The sequence below is a fragment of the Prunus avium genome, chromosome 8, assembly GCF_965620075.1.
Source record: "Prunus avium chromosome 8, drPruAviu1.hap1.1, whole genome shotgun sequence".
Taxonomy (NCBI): Eukaryota; Viridiplantae; Streptophyta; class Magnoliopsida; order Rosales; family Rosaceae; genus Prunus; species Prunus avium.
Window position 1 is genome coordinate 8085563 of NC_142291.1, and position 17446 is coordinate 8103008.

Genomic DNA, 17446 nt, shown 5'->3' on the forward strand with positions numbered 1-17446 from the left:
AGAGTTGGCTTGTATAAATATTTATTTATTTTTAATTTTTAATTAAATTTAAATATTAAAATAATTATTATTTTTAGTCCGATACAACACCAAACATAAGTCTTTACTATTTTTATAATCCAGCTTCTTAATTCGACGCAGCACCAAACTTGGGTTAGTACTTAATCCAACTTAGTCCAATTCGAGTTAATCTAGAACAGTCCTAGGATTTAGTCCAGTACATGACTGTCCGCCGTACTAAACGACCCTTATGAGTCCATGATATCATGGGGTTGGGGTGGCCTTGGGAGGCTGTGATGGCAGTTAGTTACAAAGGTATGGTGGCCAGCTAGGGTTGGGTGGTATTGTTGGCTTGTTGGGGAGGGGATGCAAGTTTGGACCAAAAGACCCTTGAATAGATAACAGCAGTCAAGAATAATTTGACAGAAATTAAGATTGTCCTTAAATTGCTACAAATATGAAACTACAATGGCAAAATTAACAGAATTGAAACTATAAAGTGATTGTTTTTGCCTTAAAATTTTGAGCCGGAATTCTGACTTAGGTTTGCTCTGCTGTAATTAGCCATATTTGGCTCTTGCAAAATTGAATGGCTTTGTGTTTAGGTTGATTTGACAAAAATACATTTCCTGCAGCGAGGAGTAAACTGGACTAAAAGGACTCTCTTTCTCTATCGCTCTCACTGGCTCACTCTTTCTCTCTCTTTCTCGCTCGAATTTTCTCTGGTTCTGTCTAGCTCTGACTCTTTTCCTCTCTCATGGTGGCTGTCTTTCTCGCTCACTAGCTCGCTATCTGTTTATTTGGCTCGCACTATCTTTCTCACTGGCTCGCTATTGTGCTCTCTCCCAGCATCTCAAGCTCTGTGACAGGTAGTAACTCTCATTTTCTTAGGATTAGGATTTATTCAGTCTAACAAATCAGTATAACAAAACAATTGTTATGTCCTTAATTTGATTTAGGGTTAAATTTTTTGTTCGGTATTGAATTGTAAGTAGTATATCTTTTTTGTAAATATTTTTTACTTATGGGGCATGTTTTGTGAAATTTTTCTGGGTTTTGCTGGAACAGAGGACAAGGTAAAAAGCTTTGCTCTTATTCGTGTTTACAACTTAGAAAATGAGAATAGTATTCAAGTTGGGGGGGTGGTCAAGGTTTGATACCACTCTAAGCTTTTCTTATTTTATTTAGTAGTAACTTTAAAAATTTTCCACTCTGGTGTAGCTAGGCTGATTTAAACTCCAGAGGCAGAGACTGTTGGGTATTCAGTGTTGCTTGGTGAAGTTTTAATTGACTTTTGGCTCATTTCGTAGAGAAGCACAAATTCATTACTTAATGGATTATACTGTTTTCCCTTGAATGCCACTTACCATATCACAGTCACAAGGAAAAATTAAGTGCGCACCAACCATAGTTGTCTCTAAGCATAACATTTGAAGAAACTCGTATCTTTCTTGTAAAGGCACCCCTCCCTATTGTTTGTGAATGATATAAAACCATGGTTCATGCTTGCTATTCTTCAAAAATTATGAGCTTTGAGAAAATGATAAAGACTTTCTTATTTCTGTTAAACGATTGGATTTGTGGTGGTGGCTACGAAGCCTCTATGTTAGGATGTCTGTTCTATTGTGCCTAATGCTGGTTGTAAGTCTGGGATTGTGATTCAAGCTGGTTGTATGTAAATGTGGTGACAGCTGCATTATATATCTAATAAGATTAAGGGTAACATATTTGATCTAAGATTTTAAAAAACAATTTTACATGAGAAAAGGTGAAGTACTCAGCTGATAGTTAAGCGAAATTTATCTTTGTGCAAAAAAAAAATGGTGTATGCTTAATAGTTTTCTGCTTTGTTGATGCTGAGTTTTAAAGGGAAACTTAAGTTGACATTATAGTTGCTTTGCTGCTTTGCTGTTGCTGAGCTTTATTGTTGTTGTCTTTTATTTTTCTATATGCAGGTTCTTATATATCACTAAATACGATATCTTGCTACGGTTGGAAACATTTTCATCTTAACTCACAGGTTTTGCACTTTTAGCAATTGTTTATGTTTCCTGAATTTGGGGCTTCTAATGTTGGTTGCTTGTGTTTCGACTTGTACATGTATGTTAATTTCTTCCAGAGATGTTTGCTGTTTGGCCATCGGTTGAGATTTTCTTTTCTCTGCCATTTTGGCTTGCAAGGTGATGTTTCAGTTATAAACATTGTGTGAAATTTAATGTTATGGGGTTGCACAGCTGTGTAGTTAGTAGGTTTATTTTGTATTGCAGGGCTTGTTTGCTTTCCTTTGGTTGCTGGGGAAAAGTGAGCAGGAGCATCTACAGGGCTCCTCAAGAGTACTTGGGCCCATTAGTCAATTGGGCTAGGGTTCTAGTTCCTTTAAATATTAGTTACTTCTTTGGTTTTCCTATTCTAACTAGGATTTGGTTTAATTTCCTCTTTTGGTTTTTAATTTCCTATGTCAATTAGGTTTTCTGCACTCTAGTATAAATAGGCTATTAAGAGACTCTAGTATTCAGTTTTGTTGATGAATATAATTTCCGACTTTTAGTCTATAGAGTTTCTATTGGGTTTTCTGCACTCTAGTATAAATAGGCTATGAAGAGATTCTTGTATTCAGTTTTGTTGATGAATATGATTTCAAACTTTTAGTCTATAGAGTTTCTATTTGGATTTTTGCCCTAGAACTCAATTATCTTCATTCCAACTTCTATTCTATTGCTCTATCCTTCAATTCTCCGTATTTTGGCTATGTTTGGGAATCTGGACAGTAGCTTATAGCCGCTGCCCTGCATAAAAAATGTTAGGAAACACAAATTGTTACGTTTACTTAAGTTTTCTTGTTACGGTTGTGTAAATTTTTATTCTTTCATATATGTTTCTATTTGACTGCTATTTAAATCCTATGAATGCTCGGGTAGACGGATTCTAGTTTCATGGGATAATATGGATATGTTACCATTTCCCACAATTAAACCATTGTAAGACCAAGTTCAAAAAATAGCATGGATTAGGGGATAGGAGGATTATTGTAGTAATTTACAGCATTTTCAAATGGACAGCATTTCAAAAACGCTATGAAAGGAAACATAGCATGTTATAAGTGCTATTTGTTATATATATATAATAGTGTTTAAGAAACAAAAGAGTCTTTTATAGCATGTCGAAAACGATATGGAAACTCTTGCGCTATTATAGCGTCGGCTGTTGGAGCTTTTTTGAAAACGCTATTATATCCTATTGTAGCGTTTTTGACGTGCTATCGATGAGGATATGTGGTGTAGTGTCTTTTTGAAAAACTGCCCGAAGTATTTGCTAATTTAACATTTAAGTGGAGTTCTAAATGTGACGTGAATATTCTACTAAAATGGTTGGACTTTTAAGCACTTGAAAGAAGTTTACAGATTGGGTTAATTAGTTGGTAGTTAAGTGGACAATCATTGTGCATGGTCAGTTGGTCAAGCACCATTTACCTTTCAAGAGGGCATATTTTTTCTTCCTTATATCCATCATCATGTGTCTACCCGTAGCAATTATCGACCAACTGAACTCCTAGGATTTTTAGTTCTTATTTGTTTTGACTCTTGAGTTAATGCTGTGAAAAAAATTTGCTGAAAGAATAAAGTTATGGAATCTTGGTAATACCCAAAACTAAATGAAAGGGTAAGCAGTAGTTTTACTACAATTAGTTATGAAACAGGACAGTCATACATTGATTTGCATTATTGCCTTTAGTGATGATTTTGCATTCAACAGGGTGCAAGTTTGGCTCTCCACTGATGGCGTGCTCTGTACAACGCTTCTCCAGCCATGCTCGGTTTTCTCGAGTAAGTATTGTCCCAGGGTCCAAACCTTTCCTGACGGACACGTTTTCCGAGGTCAAACAAGGTGAGGTCAGGAGGGTACCTGGCATTTCAGAAGAACAACTTCACAGTAAGGTACAATCATCATCATTATGGTTCTGCAATTTAATTCTATCAACTCATAATTTTTACTTGGTCGTCTATGGGGTGCATAATCCTATTTCAATAAATTAATCTTCTGTATGTTATGGCAACCGTGGTATGGCAATCCACTTGGGTCATTGGCGCAATTCTTTATATTTGTGTGAAAATAACAATCTTTAGGCCTGAATTTGTTCTTTTTTCTTAAAAGTGATAGCTTTGCTTTATCTGTTACTCTTTTGTTTTTCCTTCTAATTTTATTGGCATCCATGGCAGCTTGTTATAGGCTTACCTGCCAGAACTGCAACTCAACAAGGACCAGGGTAAGTTGGGAGGTGCAAAATCAAACTTTACGTCCACATGGAAGTATGTTCCTTTATTCTTTTTTGTTTTTGTTTTTTATAGTTCTTATAGAAAGAAGTATTTTGGCTATTAGGATTGAAATTTGGTTGTAGACTTTGGATTTGTTTTGATTCTTAGGATTTCTGTGTTCGGGATATCTTCTATTCAGTACAAGGTTTTAATATTGTTTGCTTAACAGAATCTTGAGCAGCAGGAATTCCTGCTGAACAATTTAAATGATCTGTTACAAGTCGTTGTGTTCTGGATGTCTTCTATTATGGTAAATAATGATAGATAAGACGATCTTCTGAACCAAAAATTTTCTGCTAAACAATGTAAATGATCCCTTAGAAGTGATATTTATATATTCTACTGCACATTGACAATACTTGAGCCCCTCTTCTTAGAGGCAATACCGAAACCAAACTACTTGATTTCTAGAGTATAATTTACAACTTATGGTTACAGCTAGGTTGTGAATCTAAGACTTTCCAAAACCTTTGTAATGCCAAATATTCACAAAATGTCCAACATAACCACAAAAGTTGCCTGCAGGGGTCTATCAAGATTTGCCACCTTCAGTCTTTCTCGTGCCCTTAGCACCGCAACTTCAGCAAATGAGACTCGGACCCAGAAGCTCGAGCGCATTGCAGACGAGCTCCTCGACCTTACAAAGATCGAGAGGCACGACTACTCCATCCTCTTCAGGCTGAAAATGGGCCTCAATCGGTACGGCCCTGCAGTCTCGGGGATTGGCTCAGCATCTTTGGAATCTGGGCCTGCCTCCACAGACTCCAAAGTTGTTGAGAAGACTGCATTTGATATAAAGATTGAGAAGTTCGACGCAGCGGCAAAGATCAAAATCATAAAGGAGGTTAGGACTTTCACTGACCTGGGACTGAAGGAGGCTAAAGAATTGGTGGAGAAGGCCCCTGTTGTGGTGAAGAAAGGTGTGACCAAAGAGGAGGCGGGGCCTATTGTTGACAAGCTTAAGGAATTGGGTGCTACTGTGGTATTGGAATGAAATGAATCGTGTTATTTTGTTTATTTTTCCCCTTTTCACATAGGATAAGTGATCGTTGAGTTAAATGATAAATGGAGATAGTTTCTTCATAGTTTGTTGAAATGGAACTCATTTCTTTAATGGAGGAGAGAGAATGTAGGTTTTGTTGATTATCTCATCAAATTGTGTCACCATTTGGGGTAACACATTTCTATTTTGATTTGCATCATATACCTTGTCTTACAACAGTGCAGATTCTTGAACCTGTGAATTGCATGCAATGTGCATTTCAAACAATTGTAGTTTTCTTTTATTGAAAAGTACCATTTAGTTTTAACCTAACACAAAAAAAGTACCATTTGGATTTTCTCAATTGCTTTTTTTCTTCTACTCCTGGTTTTTAATTTAAAACTTTATTTTCCTTATTTTATATAGAGAGATGGAGGAGATGGAGACACATGTCGTGAGGTATGCAAGATGTTTGTCGAAACAATACTTACAGTTGGTAATGAGCAAATATGGTCTTTATGTTGTTAACTACAAAAAATATTCCCAAGGGATGGTGGAAAAGGGCCCTAACTCACAGGCCAGTGCTCTCAGTTTCGAATCCCCATGGTACTGTGGTATTGTGTGTATGAGAAACTCGTATCCCCTTGTAGTTTTAGACTATCGATTGTATTTTAAGAGCAAGTCCAGCCTTACTACCAAATCGGGCTAAAGGCCCCCCAGACTAGCCCAAAACGCCTCCAGCGCGCCAGGCCAACCCTGGCAAGAGCTGGGTCCCATGAGCCCAAGCAAGCCCACGGGCAAATTTAGCCCGAGTTGCTGCCTAGGTAGGATGATGCAATGCTGACATCATAATGACGTCAGCAACCAAAAAAATTTGAAAAAAAATGGAAAAAAAAGGAAAAAAAAACCAAAAATTCCAGACTTTTAAAAATAAATACCTAGGCATATTATTTACTTCCCACACCAAAAACTCTATACAAATTCATCTCCTCATATCTCATGTAGAATGGTCAGGGGACTGCTGCCATCTGACGATGCAGGCTTCCTAAAAAATTCCAGATTTTCATGAGACTGCTTAGCCTCCTTCAACGGATCATGTCGATTGTAAAAACAAAAAGAATTTTAAAATATGTGGAACAAACAAATGAACGCAAATACTTGGGGATTGTATTTTGATAGAGCATCGGAGAATTTGCCATATGTCAACCTCACACTCCATGGGACAGAGAATCTGCTTGCTTGTAAATAAATTATTATTTTTTTTGGCATTGCCCAATAAACCAAATATAAATTCCATTTTATTAACTACCGTACATGTCTTCCATAACCAAGACAACCAAGAGAGCTTTCATGCTTCCATGTTTTATGTCATTTTTGAGGATTTGAAGGTCCCTTTGGACTCATTCAAACGGCTATTTCAAAGAAAAATGCTCACCAGCTAATTCCATTGAGCTTTGAGCCCTCCCCACCCACCTTTTTTATTTTTATTTTTTATATGCATGCATTGCTAGCTATATATTTTCTGTTCTACCATTGAAAAAGTCAATTTGGTAGTCAAGAATATGCCAATTAATTACTTCGATCAATATCTACATTTCAAAATGTAAATTTGAAACTCATTGTTCCTTGATTAGCAAAAGGTCTTCAAAACATATAATTAATTATGACTTTCTTGTAATTTACACCATATATACTAGATGCTTTGCAAATTTGAACAATCCTTATTATTAATAGTATCAAATTTGATAGCGGTCTCCCCACATAAAAGTTAATTTTGAGAGAGGAAAAAGTGAGTTTGACATTAACAGAGCCAACAAACACATATTTTTATGGGAGATTCACTATTAAACTCAATATAGAAGCCCAAATTATAAAAATACCCTATATGAAATGGACTTTATAAACACACCCAAAGCCCATTTACAACATAACAAAATGGCTTTTAACTTCTTTTAAATTACAAAACTACCATTGATTTCTTAAAACAAACCCAACCTCAAAACATATAAATAAGCTCAAAAAACTCAATACGGCATCAAAGTAATTTAATAATCAAAATTAAATTCAATATGGCCAATTGTCATTTTTTGGGTTTTTTTTTGGTTTATTTATAGAAATTAAATTGTGTATGGTTTATTTATAGTTTTAGTGCTAAGATTGGGTATTTGACTAAATATCTCTATTTGTATTATAATATTTGAAGTATTACACATGCAATGTAACTTATTAAGTGGGCCTGTATAATGAAAGAGGGTGATCAAGTAGAAAGTGACAATAAGTAAATTAAACTTACGTTTAGTTTAATAGTGAATTTACGTACACTAAAAAACTAGAGAGTTGGAGTATTATATATATGTACGTACGTATTTTTTAATATACTTTTCACAGATATGTAAAATATATGTCTTTAATATTAAGCATACAATATACGTATTATACACGTACGTACATATTCTTTACGTTGAAGACATTTTTTACAACATAAACTGGGGCCTTTGCCTCTCCTCCCCTAACCCCCCATCTTGTTCCTATCTTCCTCCTCTCTCTTCCCTCTCAATCCCTCACTCTTTCTGTATACCCCTTTTTTCCTTCTCCTCTTTCCTTCCCTTTCCTTTCCCGTGGATCTTGGTTTTGTTTTTTATTTTTGTTGTTTCTGGCTGTAGGTTTGGTTGCAGGTTTGTTTCATTTGGGTGTTTTTTGCTTGACTGTAATAAGAGTTACCGGTGGTGCTATCTATCCTAGCGAAAGCGGAGGCAACGGTGTCGACGTCGATGTTGGTAGAGGTAGTAACGCTTGCTATGCTAGTTCGTATGTGATGTGGAAGCAGACACAGCGAAACACCATTGTTGTCATGATTTAGTTGCTACTTTTGGCCCACATATACAGGGTTTTGGCTCCAGTTCAATATTTGGAGTTACAATAATGAAAGTTATCGGTTTGTGTGGGCTGGGGTTTAGCCGATGCGGCACTAAGGGTTTAGCCGGTATGGTGTTATGGATTTCTTCAATTGCCAGAGAGGATGTGGAGTGGTGTTCCTATTTCTTATTTTAAGTCTATTACTCATTAAAAGTTTCCTGTACTTTTTATTTTAATTTGTCAAGAACTCTTCAGGAGATTGATGTGTTTTCTATTCTAGTTTTTGGCTGCAATACAAATCTGCCGTTGCGCGGTGGAGATGTATTGTTAGTCAGAGTACGAGTCCTTCGAGATGCTGAATGAAGGGGTTCTGTATTTGTTAGTTTATGTATAATTCTCTCCATATCAAATCAACATGTTGTTGTGTTTGGTCACTAGAGATGTTGTACCCATTTTGGCTCTTTTATGGCTTTGTACTATGCTATGTTTCATTAATAATTACTATCGTTTTTTCTCAACCAAAAAAAAAAAGACATTTTTTTTACAAATTTTGAATTATACCTGTAAACTTCACGTATTAGACACATATTTTCACAATTTATGGAATTAAAAAAAACTATACATTAAATACTATACTCTAGCTGAATTTTTTATTTTTGTATTTTAATAGCCAATGCAATTTCATTAATGGGAGGGGAAATACATAGAGATGAAGAACATAGCCCGATGAAGGGTTCTTGGAAACAACAAAATAAGATACAAACAATAAACACAACCATTGCAAGACAATAAGCAAAACAGTTCCATATCTTGAAGACCCACCTCACCAGGAACTAAAGGACATAAGAGGATCTATAGAACTACTACATCCAGTGATGCAGGAACATCACGTGAGAGATCAGAACTTTCTACTAGTTTGGAATTTTTGGATGTGAAACACCTACGAAAAAATAAATCATGCTCGTTGCTCAACTTTCACCAAGACACATGGTCACAAATGTCTCTCAAACACCTCTAATCCCAAAACACCAATTGATAGTAGATCCACAAAATCAAATAGCTCCACAACTCAACACAAAGGTTTGATGGAGATCCACCACATCAACCCCAAAACTGCATGGCCAACACATCAGAGGCCAAAGAACGACAGATTTACACATGAGAGGGAAAATGAAACTCAAGGTGAATGGAGGGTTTCATTTTCCCCCAGCAAATAATTTCCCAAGAATAGACTTGCCAAACATGGAAAAGCGAATAATTTCCCATAACTATAATTGACATTAACGATGGACATAGACCTTTTTCAACAACATTATAGAGATACATGTAGACATTTTTTTGACACCCTTGATGTGTTTAATTCCATTGGAGTCAAATAAGATCAAAATCTATTCGACAAAGTGGGAGCTACCATTTTTCTCTGTAGCATCAAAATGGCAGTCATTTTCAGGAAGAAAAAACAAATGGAAGTAAAGGGGAATATTGCAACATGGTATTGATTTGGTGGGGGAAAAACTAGAAACTAGCATTTGTTAGGGCATGTATCTAGAAACAATATTGCCAATGGCGACAAGTCTTCAAGGACGGTAGGATTGATACCCTAATTTTTCCCCGCTGTTTTTTGTCGAATGCGTACGGCATCTTCTTAGCCTTCCGAAATACCAAAGGATGCGTATAAATTAAGTACCAAAAATCAAACAATTTTCACAAATTTCCAAAAACATGCTTAATATCTTAATAAAAAGGATCGATATGTTTTCTTGATCAAAGACACTGATTCTCAAGAATAAAAAGATACCCATCTTGTCTCTCCATCTCATAGTTCAAATTAAAAATAAAAAGTTTTTATTCTCCAATATCTCTCTTGTTTTTTGTTCCATTCCCATGTGATGACAGAAAGGAATTTTCACTATGAGATATTCCATCCCACCTCCTTCCATAAATGCTCTTCCATCATCTTTTCCCTCATGTTCTCAATCTAGTACTAAATTCACTCACTCATTCATCTCTCTCTCTCTCTCTCTCTCTCTCTCTCTCTCTCTAGAGATGGAAGGCATAGATGAGGAGGAGCTTTTGAATCTTAGCCTGGCAATTGTTACAACTTCAGGGGGTGAAAGATTGAAGAAGAGGGAGAGAAGAGATCACAAAAATGTTTTGGTTAGTCCTCTAAATTCATATGAAGGTTGTGAAGGGAAGATATTCAGGCTGCTTCAAATGAGGGAACAAATGCTGAAGCAAGACCACAAGAAGAAAGGAGCTCATGTGCTTGATGAAGACGGAAAAGGCCTCCATTTGATCCACATGCTGCTCATAACAGCCACTGCGGTTAATGAAAACAATGTGAGCTCAGCCTTGGAGAATCTGAGTGAGTTGTACAAGAGTGTTTCCTTATGCGGCGACTCCGTTCAACGAGTAGTTGCTTATTTTGCAGATGGCTTGGCTGCAAGGCTTCTCACCCGAAAATCGCCCTTTTTCGACATGATCATGAAGGAACCAACAAGCGCAGAAGAGTTCGTGTCGTTTACATCTCTCTACCGGGTTTCTCCATACTACCAGTTTGCTCATTTCACAGCTAACCAAGCAATCATTGAGGCATTTGAGAAGGAGGAAGAGAAGAACAATCGTGCGTTACATGTTATTGATTTCGATGTCTCGTATGGATTTCAATGGCCTTCTCTTATACAATCTCTCTCCGAAAAGGCAACCAGTGGCAATCGAATATCACTCAGAATAACAGGGTTTGGACAAAGCTTGGATGAACTACGCGAGACGGAGAACAGACTGATGAGCTTCTCAAAGGGTTTTCGCAATCTTATTTTTGAATTCCAAGGGTTGTTGAGAGGCTCAAAGCTCATAAACTTGAGGAAGAAGAGAAACGAAACGATTGCAGTGAATTTGGTTTTTCATTTGAACACTTTGAGCAATAGTTTGAAGATATCTGACTCATTAAAATCTGTACATTTGCTTAACCCTTCCATTGTAATCTTGGTTGAACAAGAAGGAAGCAGAAGCCCTAGAAGTTTCTTGTCAAGATTCATGGAGTCTTTGCATTACTTTGCAGCTATGTTTGATTCTTTAGATGATTGCCTACCTCGGGAAAGTGCTGAAAGATTGAGCATTGAGAAGAACCATCTTGGAAAAGAGATCAAATCCATGCTCAATTACGACAACGACGATGTAAATTGTTCGAAAATCGAAAAGATGGAAACATGGAAGACTAGGATGGAGAGCCATGGTTTTGAAGGAATTAATCTAAGCTCCAAGTCCAAGATACAAGCAAGACTTCTTTTGAAAATCAGGACACATTATTGTCCCCTTCAGTTTGAAGGAGAGAGCAGTGGTGGGAGTACTGCTGGGTTCAAGGTTTTTGAAAGAGGTGATGGAAGAACAATATCTCTAGGGTGGCAAGACAGGTATCTGCTTACAGTTTCTGCATGGAACTGTGTACCATAAATATATATATACTCTTATATATCTTCTTCTAACACAGTCATCATCATTTTTGTAATCTTTTGCAGACAATAACTTTGGAATTAAGCAAATATTGTTTACTGATACACATCAGATTATATCCCATAACAAGAAATTGACCATCTCTTGTTTTCTAGGACTTGGCTTCTCTTCAATGTACATTTAACCTTTTATTGAAAAGTATACCATTTAGATTTTCTTAGGACCCGTTTGATAACCATTTCAATTTTAGTTTTTAGTTTTTAGTTTTCATTTTTCATTTTTGTGCTAGAGTATAGAGGAAAACGAGTGAGAATGAAAGTGAATAAGAGTGGAGATGAGATTGAGAGGGAAGATGAGAGGGGAAGATGGGAAGGAGGAATAACAAAAGTGAAAACAAAAAATAAAACTGAAATTTATTTGAAATTGTTTTCACTTTTAGTACTTCTCCCTCTCATCCCTCTCTCTTAATCTCATCCTTACTCCCGTTCTCACTCTCATTTTCCTTTATACTCTAGCACAAAAAATAAAAAATAAAAACTAAAATTTAAATGATTATCAAACGGCCCTTATTAGTTGTTTTCTTCCTTCTACTAATTCTGGTTTTCAATTTAAAACCTTATTTTCGTTTTTGTTATATAGAGATGAGGGGATGGAGAAAGATGTCGTGAGGTATTCAAGATGTCTGTCAAAACACTACGTACAGATCCTGAATCCTGATGAGTAAATATTCTCTATGTTAACTAAAAAAAAAAAAAAAAAACCTACAAAAAAATATTTTTATTTATTTATTTGTTAAATAATGAATTAATTTTTAAATTAACCAGCATGGAGAATGGTCAGGAGACTGCTACCATCTGACGATGCAGGCTTCCTAAAAAATTCCAGATTTTCATGAGACCGCATAGCCTCTTTTAACGGATCATGTCAATTTAGAAAACAAAACTAAAAATATGTGGAACAAACAAATGAACGAAAATACTTGGGGATTTTCGTTAAACAAGAGGTCCTGGGTTCGATCCTAGGCACTTGCGAATAGAGCAGACTCTATTGGGAGAGGTCCCCGCTTTGCGCCTGACCGTACCTCGAGGGATTTAGTCTCCGCAGTCGCGCGGGGATACCTGGGAAACCAAAGAAAATACCTGGGGATTGTATTTGATAGAGAGCATGGGAGAATTTGCCATATGTCAACGTCACACTCCATGGGACTCATTCAAACGGCTATTTCAAAGAAAAAGCTCACCAGCTAATTCTATGAGCCCTCCCCCTCCCTTTTTTTAAATTTTTTTTATTTATTTATAATATTTAAAAAAACTAAAGAAAAAGAAAAGGAAATATATATATTTTCTGTTCTACCCAAAAGAAATTAATGAGAAATATTAAAATTTATATGGTGTGAAACATGCAACAAACCATTGAAAAAGTCAATAAGCTAGTCAAGAATATACTCATTAGTTACTTTGATCTTTCGAAACTCATTGTTCCTTGAGGAGCAAAAGGTCTTAAAAACATTTAATTAATTATACGACCAAAGTTGAACTTTCTTGTGATTGACACCGATACTATGCTTTGCAAATTTGAACAATCCTTACTTATTAATAGTGAACAAAAGCAAAGCAAATTCGAATGGCGGTCTTTTCAAATAGAAGTGAATTTCACATGTTTTTTTAGAGAGAAGAAAGTGAGTTTGACATGAGCAGCAGAACCAACAAACACATATTTTATTATTTAAATATATCATTAAAAGTTATAACCAAAATCCCTAGCAGCTAAGAAAGAGAAAGCTTCCCCCCAGATCTCGTCAAATCTTCAGTGCTCTTCAGCTTTTGGTGGACCTATGTTGATCTATACTTCTTATGGCAAATCTATTGTCTCATATCTGGGCTGGCTTTGGTTATGCCTCATCTTACGAGGCTATTCTTTCAGGTGTTGCGGCTTGGTCATGGTAGATGCACTGCTCATTAGTGCGTTATTGAGTCCTCATGCTCAGACTATGTAGCAGTGCTCGTAACACAATGATTTGGGGTCGTATTAGATAATGCTTGATGCAGTAATAGGGTGGGCGAGCTTGGACATGTGAAAATGGCCAAACCATTACTGTGACCTCTCTACATGCTAATTTATGATCTCCCTTGGTATGGAGTGGATACCAAAGCTTGCACATGCACCTCGTAGCCATATTTAGTGGGCCTCCGCGTACCTTGGCTAGGCTTCTTTTATAGCACGATAATGCATTGTGCATAAAATATACATGGACCAACCTGAATTCAAATTTGGCCTTAACATTGGTCCCATGTAGTTGGTTGGTTTTTCCACGTTGCTTCTTGTTGTTTCAATTTTTGGGATTTGATCCCTGAACTTTGATACCAATCGTAATTCAACTACACATCTAAATTTTTGTCCAATTTTGTGACGAAGAAAGCATGTGGCCCTCATGACCAATTACTGGATTGAGATTTCATTCCATCTTCAGAGGGTTTAGAGTGAAGGTAAGTAAATGGAGAAAATTTTGAATCCTAGGTTGAAGAAATGGCTTATCTCGTTGCGGCAAGTAAAAATATTCCTGCAAGTACAAGGCACATACTTATCTGTCACCGAATTGGACGAAAATTTCAACTTGTCCTTAAATTGCGACAGGTATCAATCTACAGGAATCTAATTGTGAGACTTGCGACCACATAAACCAGAAGGGAAAATCTGACAAACTACATGACATAAAATGACTTTTAACCAAAATAGAAATCCTTGACCAAAAAAAAAAAAAAAAACCAAAATAGAAATAGGACTGAGACTTTCTCGGCCCATTTGCATTTTTTTTTTGTGAGTCGACAGGAAAAGCTAGAGTTACTGGAAAACAAATGGGCCGGCCCGTTTTAATTTTTTTGGTTCGAGTTGATTGAACACTCTAACGAGGTGAAACTGTATTCCATCTCTTCGTCTCGTCTCCCTCTTCTCTGTGCAACCTTGGACTCAAAAGTAAGAGCAAAGTCTTTGCTTTGGATCTGAGACGGTTCCTTCAATCATTTTTCTTGAAGAAAAAGAAGAAAGAGAGAGAAAGAGACAGTGAGAGAGCGAGATTTGGCGCTGTTCTTTATCGTAGAGCAACAAACAATGGAGCAGCTTCGGTCAGCCGTGGAGGAGCACATGGACCAAATGGCAGATCTCGTCCAGAAACTCTCCGCAGAGTTACGTTCTGGTCTTAAACCTGCTTTGGACAATTTCTTGGGTTTTTTCCACGCTATCAACTGGAAGGTACGCCCTCTCTCTTGCTCTCTCTCTCTCTCTCTCTCTCTCTTTTTGGTTCTCTAGAAATCAAACAAAGTGCAAAAGAAATTCTAATTTAAATTAATGGGTTATGTGCAGGAACCTTGGTTGGTGGGTTTAATCGGCAGCCATTTTGTGTTGCTGATAGTGGCTATTACTTCCAGGAAGAATCTTAACTTCCAAATGTTTTTGTTCCTTTTGGCATGTAAGTTCCGTTTATTATTGCTTTCATATGCTTTCCAACTAGATTCTCTTTGTAGCTTCCAATATAGTAATAAATTTAGTATTACATATAATTTGTATATTTTGGTACAACAAGTAGTGTTTGATTTTATTTTCTGGACTGTATAATGTGTCGATCCATGAAGGATTGTTCTTCCCAGCTGACAACAATTTTTAGATTTAATAATAGTCTTTTATGATAAGAAGCTATAGAAAATGGTGCTAATGGATGTGAAAGGAACTTAGGGCTGTGGATTGACCTTTGATGATTCACATTATAATGGGTGATGGCTAAGTTACATTCATTTGGTTAGATTCACGGCATGTTTCTGGTGTCCTTTCGTAGACTTTCAGGAATAGAATAGTTGATGATTCCAGAAGCAATTTGACAGCTTATTTTAGAAGCATGTTGGGAATATAAGCTTATTTCAGAAGGCCCCTCAAAGATATAAGCAGCGTGTCTTACTGCGAGATGGTTTTATGGAAGTAATTATTATTCTAGCATGAACCATCAGGTTTCGGTGGCTACTACACTACTGATCCAGAGCAAATAAATCGGTGGATAATTATATGGTTGCACAAGGCCATTATCTTTTCCCACAGTTCATTCACTGGACACTGGAAACAGGTTGCCCAGTAAGGATGCTTCAATGGGGATACTGAGGAAATATTCTCTCTCACTGTGATATGGTAGCAGAGCTCTTTTATTTGCTTGCATTTTCAGTAAAACAATTTGGAATTATGTCCTGTCGATGTAACCTAACTCATTATACTGGAAGTTGGATAGTTGAAATCAAATGATTGATTGACTCCAATGATAAAAGATTTTCACTGACTGTTAGTTTAATTTTAATTGGGCTGTATGGATGACTTTTATTACCATCTCTGGATTGAAGAGGGAATCTTAGAACTGAGGAACAAATTCAATCAAGCTTTGACTCTTTCTAGTTGTTAGGCAAGATGCTATAGGAACTTTGACCAAGTTTCATACCCTACTAAGGATGAGGTACCAAAGAGTTGTTCCCTAATTCCTTTGCCTGCACTGGACACAACTTATTTTAAGAAATGAGGGCACAATACCCAATATTTTGGGCGACTTATTGATCACATTAGGCTCTTTCATTGAAGCTGCTAATATAATATATTTGCATTGCATGTGCTATGTGATTTCTTTCTAATATGGAGGAATCATGTTCGTTATAAGTTCTGAATCTTCAGGAAATGCCATTGAAACATCTAATTTCAGAGTTCAAGACTTGCACTCCAAAGTTGTACTACTCTATCTGCTTCTATTTAGAGTTTGGGACAGTTGTTCATTCTTTATCAGTGGATTGATGTTTTAGTTAAATTGGGTATAAATTGTATGACTAAGATTTCATGCTCCTCATTCCCTTTGTGCAGCTTTGTAATGTAGAATTGTAATAATTTGTAGACTAGTTGAGTTGGTAACTTTGCCAATTCATCAGTCACCAACCAGTCATCAGTACTTCTCATATGGGTTTATTGAATTTTTTAACTTGTTTATCTTTATTGTTTTGGCCTGTAGAATTTATGGGCTTATGGAATTGACATCACTGTTAAACTCGTTTTGGTTGTAGGAATATGTACATCTATTGCACAGGAAAAAAAGAAAATGGAAAATATAATTTATGGATGTTTGCTGTTTATCCAGATACTTATATGGGCAACTATTTTATGCAGTGGCTGGAGTATATCTTGCAGAGAGGCTCAATAGTTTACTGGGTGAGAACTGGAAGAGCTTTTCCACTCAGAATTATTTTGATCGAAATGGAGTTTTTCTCTCATCAGTCTGGTCTGGGCCTCTTCTCATCATTGCAATCATAATTTTGGTTAGTATATGGATTTGCTTATTTGATTATCTGATCATTTCGTTGCAATTGGTTGTTTTAACATGAACTCTATTTTTTTTCACAGATAAACACACTCTTCTCCTTGTGTCGCCTGATTGTTAGGTGGAAAAGAGCTGAGCTAAGACATCGTGCAAGACTTTCTCAAAATAAGCAGGATTGAGCTCCTCCTATGCTGGATTGCCAGCCAAAATGAATTTGGGGTTTGCTGTTTTTGGCTTTTTATTTCAGATCTTTATGTCTAGGTTTTGCTTTTGGTACCGTACAAGTTAGATGCGAGTTGGGATAATTTCCCCCGTTTGAGTCATGAATGGTGTAAATGACCAACTCAGCAATGTGCTCAAGATTCCTATACCATTATTCTTTTTGTAACATTACTTTTTGTACGATAACTGCCCTCTTGTGATCTCCTACAGTTTTGGTTCTTAGTTTCTCATGAGGATTGGATCCTATACAATAAAATAATAGCAATTCTCTCCTGTTCCTAAAGC

General features: G+C 36.5%; 3 protein-coding genes across 8 annotated transcripts; all 3 read left to right on the forward strand.

The window, feature by feature from the left end:
• The first annotated feature begins 529 nt into the window (after positions 1-529).
• LOC110771839 (uncharacterized) lies at positions 530-5504 on the forward strand. 6 transcript variants are annotated; one of them, XM_021976189.2, is made up of 6 exons: positions 530-869; positions 1956-2020; positions 2120-2180; positions 2268-3935; positions 4218-4264; positions 4839-5504. In XM_021976189.2, exons 4-6 carry the CDS (start codon positions 3735-3737, stop codon positions 5305-5307), a joined length of 717 nt encoding a protein of 238 aa, XP_021831881.1. In that variant the 5' UTR covers positions 530-869; positions 1956-2020; positions 2120-2180; positions 2268-3734; the 3' UTR covers positions 5308-5504. The 6 variants fall into 6 exon arrangements, with proteins under 6 accessions (XP_021831881.1, XP_021831882.1, XP_088102268.1 ...); XM_021976190.2 differs by having other exon boundaries at positions 1956-1991; XM_088246142.1 differs by having other exon boundaries at positions 1956-2180.
• Positions 5505-10141: 4637 nt separating this feature from the next.
• Positions 10142-12076, forward strand: LOC110771835 (GRAS family protein RAM1-like). Its single transcript, XM_021976182.2, has one exon. The coding sequence runs from the start codon at positions 10198-10200 to the stop codon at positions 11602-11604; it is 1407 nt and encodes a 468-aa protein (XP_021831874.1). The 5' UTR covers positions 10142-10197; the 3' UTR covers positions 11605-12076.
• A 2443-nt stretch (positions 12077-14519) lies between these two features.
• On the forward strand, positions 14520-17444 carry LOC110771824 (Tmem18). Its single transcript, XM_021976175.2, has 4 exons — positions 14520-14853; positions 14965-15070; positions 16789-16937; positions 17023-17444. Exons 1-4 carry the CDS (start codon positions 14713-14715, stop codon positions 17116-17118), a joined length of 492 nt encoding a protein of 163 aa, XP_021831867.1. The 5' UTR covers positions 14520-14712; the 3' UTR covers positions 17119-17444.
• The last annotated feature ends 2 nt before the right edge of the window (positions 17445-17446 follow it).

Bases quoted from the DNA above. Each gene is read 5' to 3' on its own strand.
- LOC110771835 (XM_021976182.2), top strand. From the start codon at position 10,198: ATGGAAGGCATAGATGAGGAGGAGCTTTTGAATCTTAGCCTGGCAATT.
- LOC110771824 (XM_021976175.2), top strand. From the start codon at position 14,713: ATGGAGCAGCTTCGGTCAGCCGTGGAGGAGCACATGGACCAAATGGCA. The intron at 14,854-14,964 runs GTACGCCCTCTC...GGTTATGTGCAG, and splicing joins TCCACGCTATCAACTGGAAG to GAACCTTGGTTGGTGGGTTT. The intron at 15,071-16,788 runs GTAAGTTCCGTT...TATTTTATGCAG, and splicing joins GTTTTTGTTCCTTTTGGCAT to TGGCTGGAGTATATCTTGCA.
- LOC110771839 (XM_088246142.1), top strand. From the start codon at position 3,735: ATGATTTTGCATTCAACAGGGTGCAAGTTTGGCTCTCCACTGATGGCG. The intron at 3,936-4,217 runs GTACAATCATCA...CATCCATGGCAG, and splicing joins AAGAACAACTTCACAGTAAG to CTTGTTATAGGCTTACCTGC. The intron at 4,265-4,838 runs GTAAGTTGGGAG...AGTTGCCTGCAG, and splicing joins GCAACTCAACAAGGACCAGG to GGGTCTATCAAGATTTGCCA.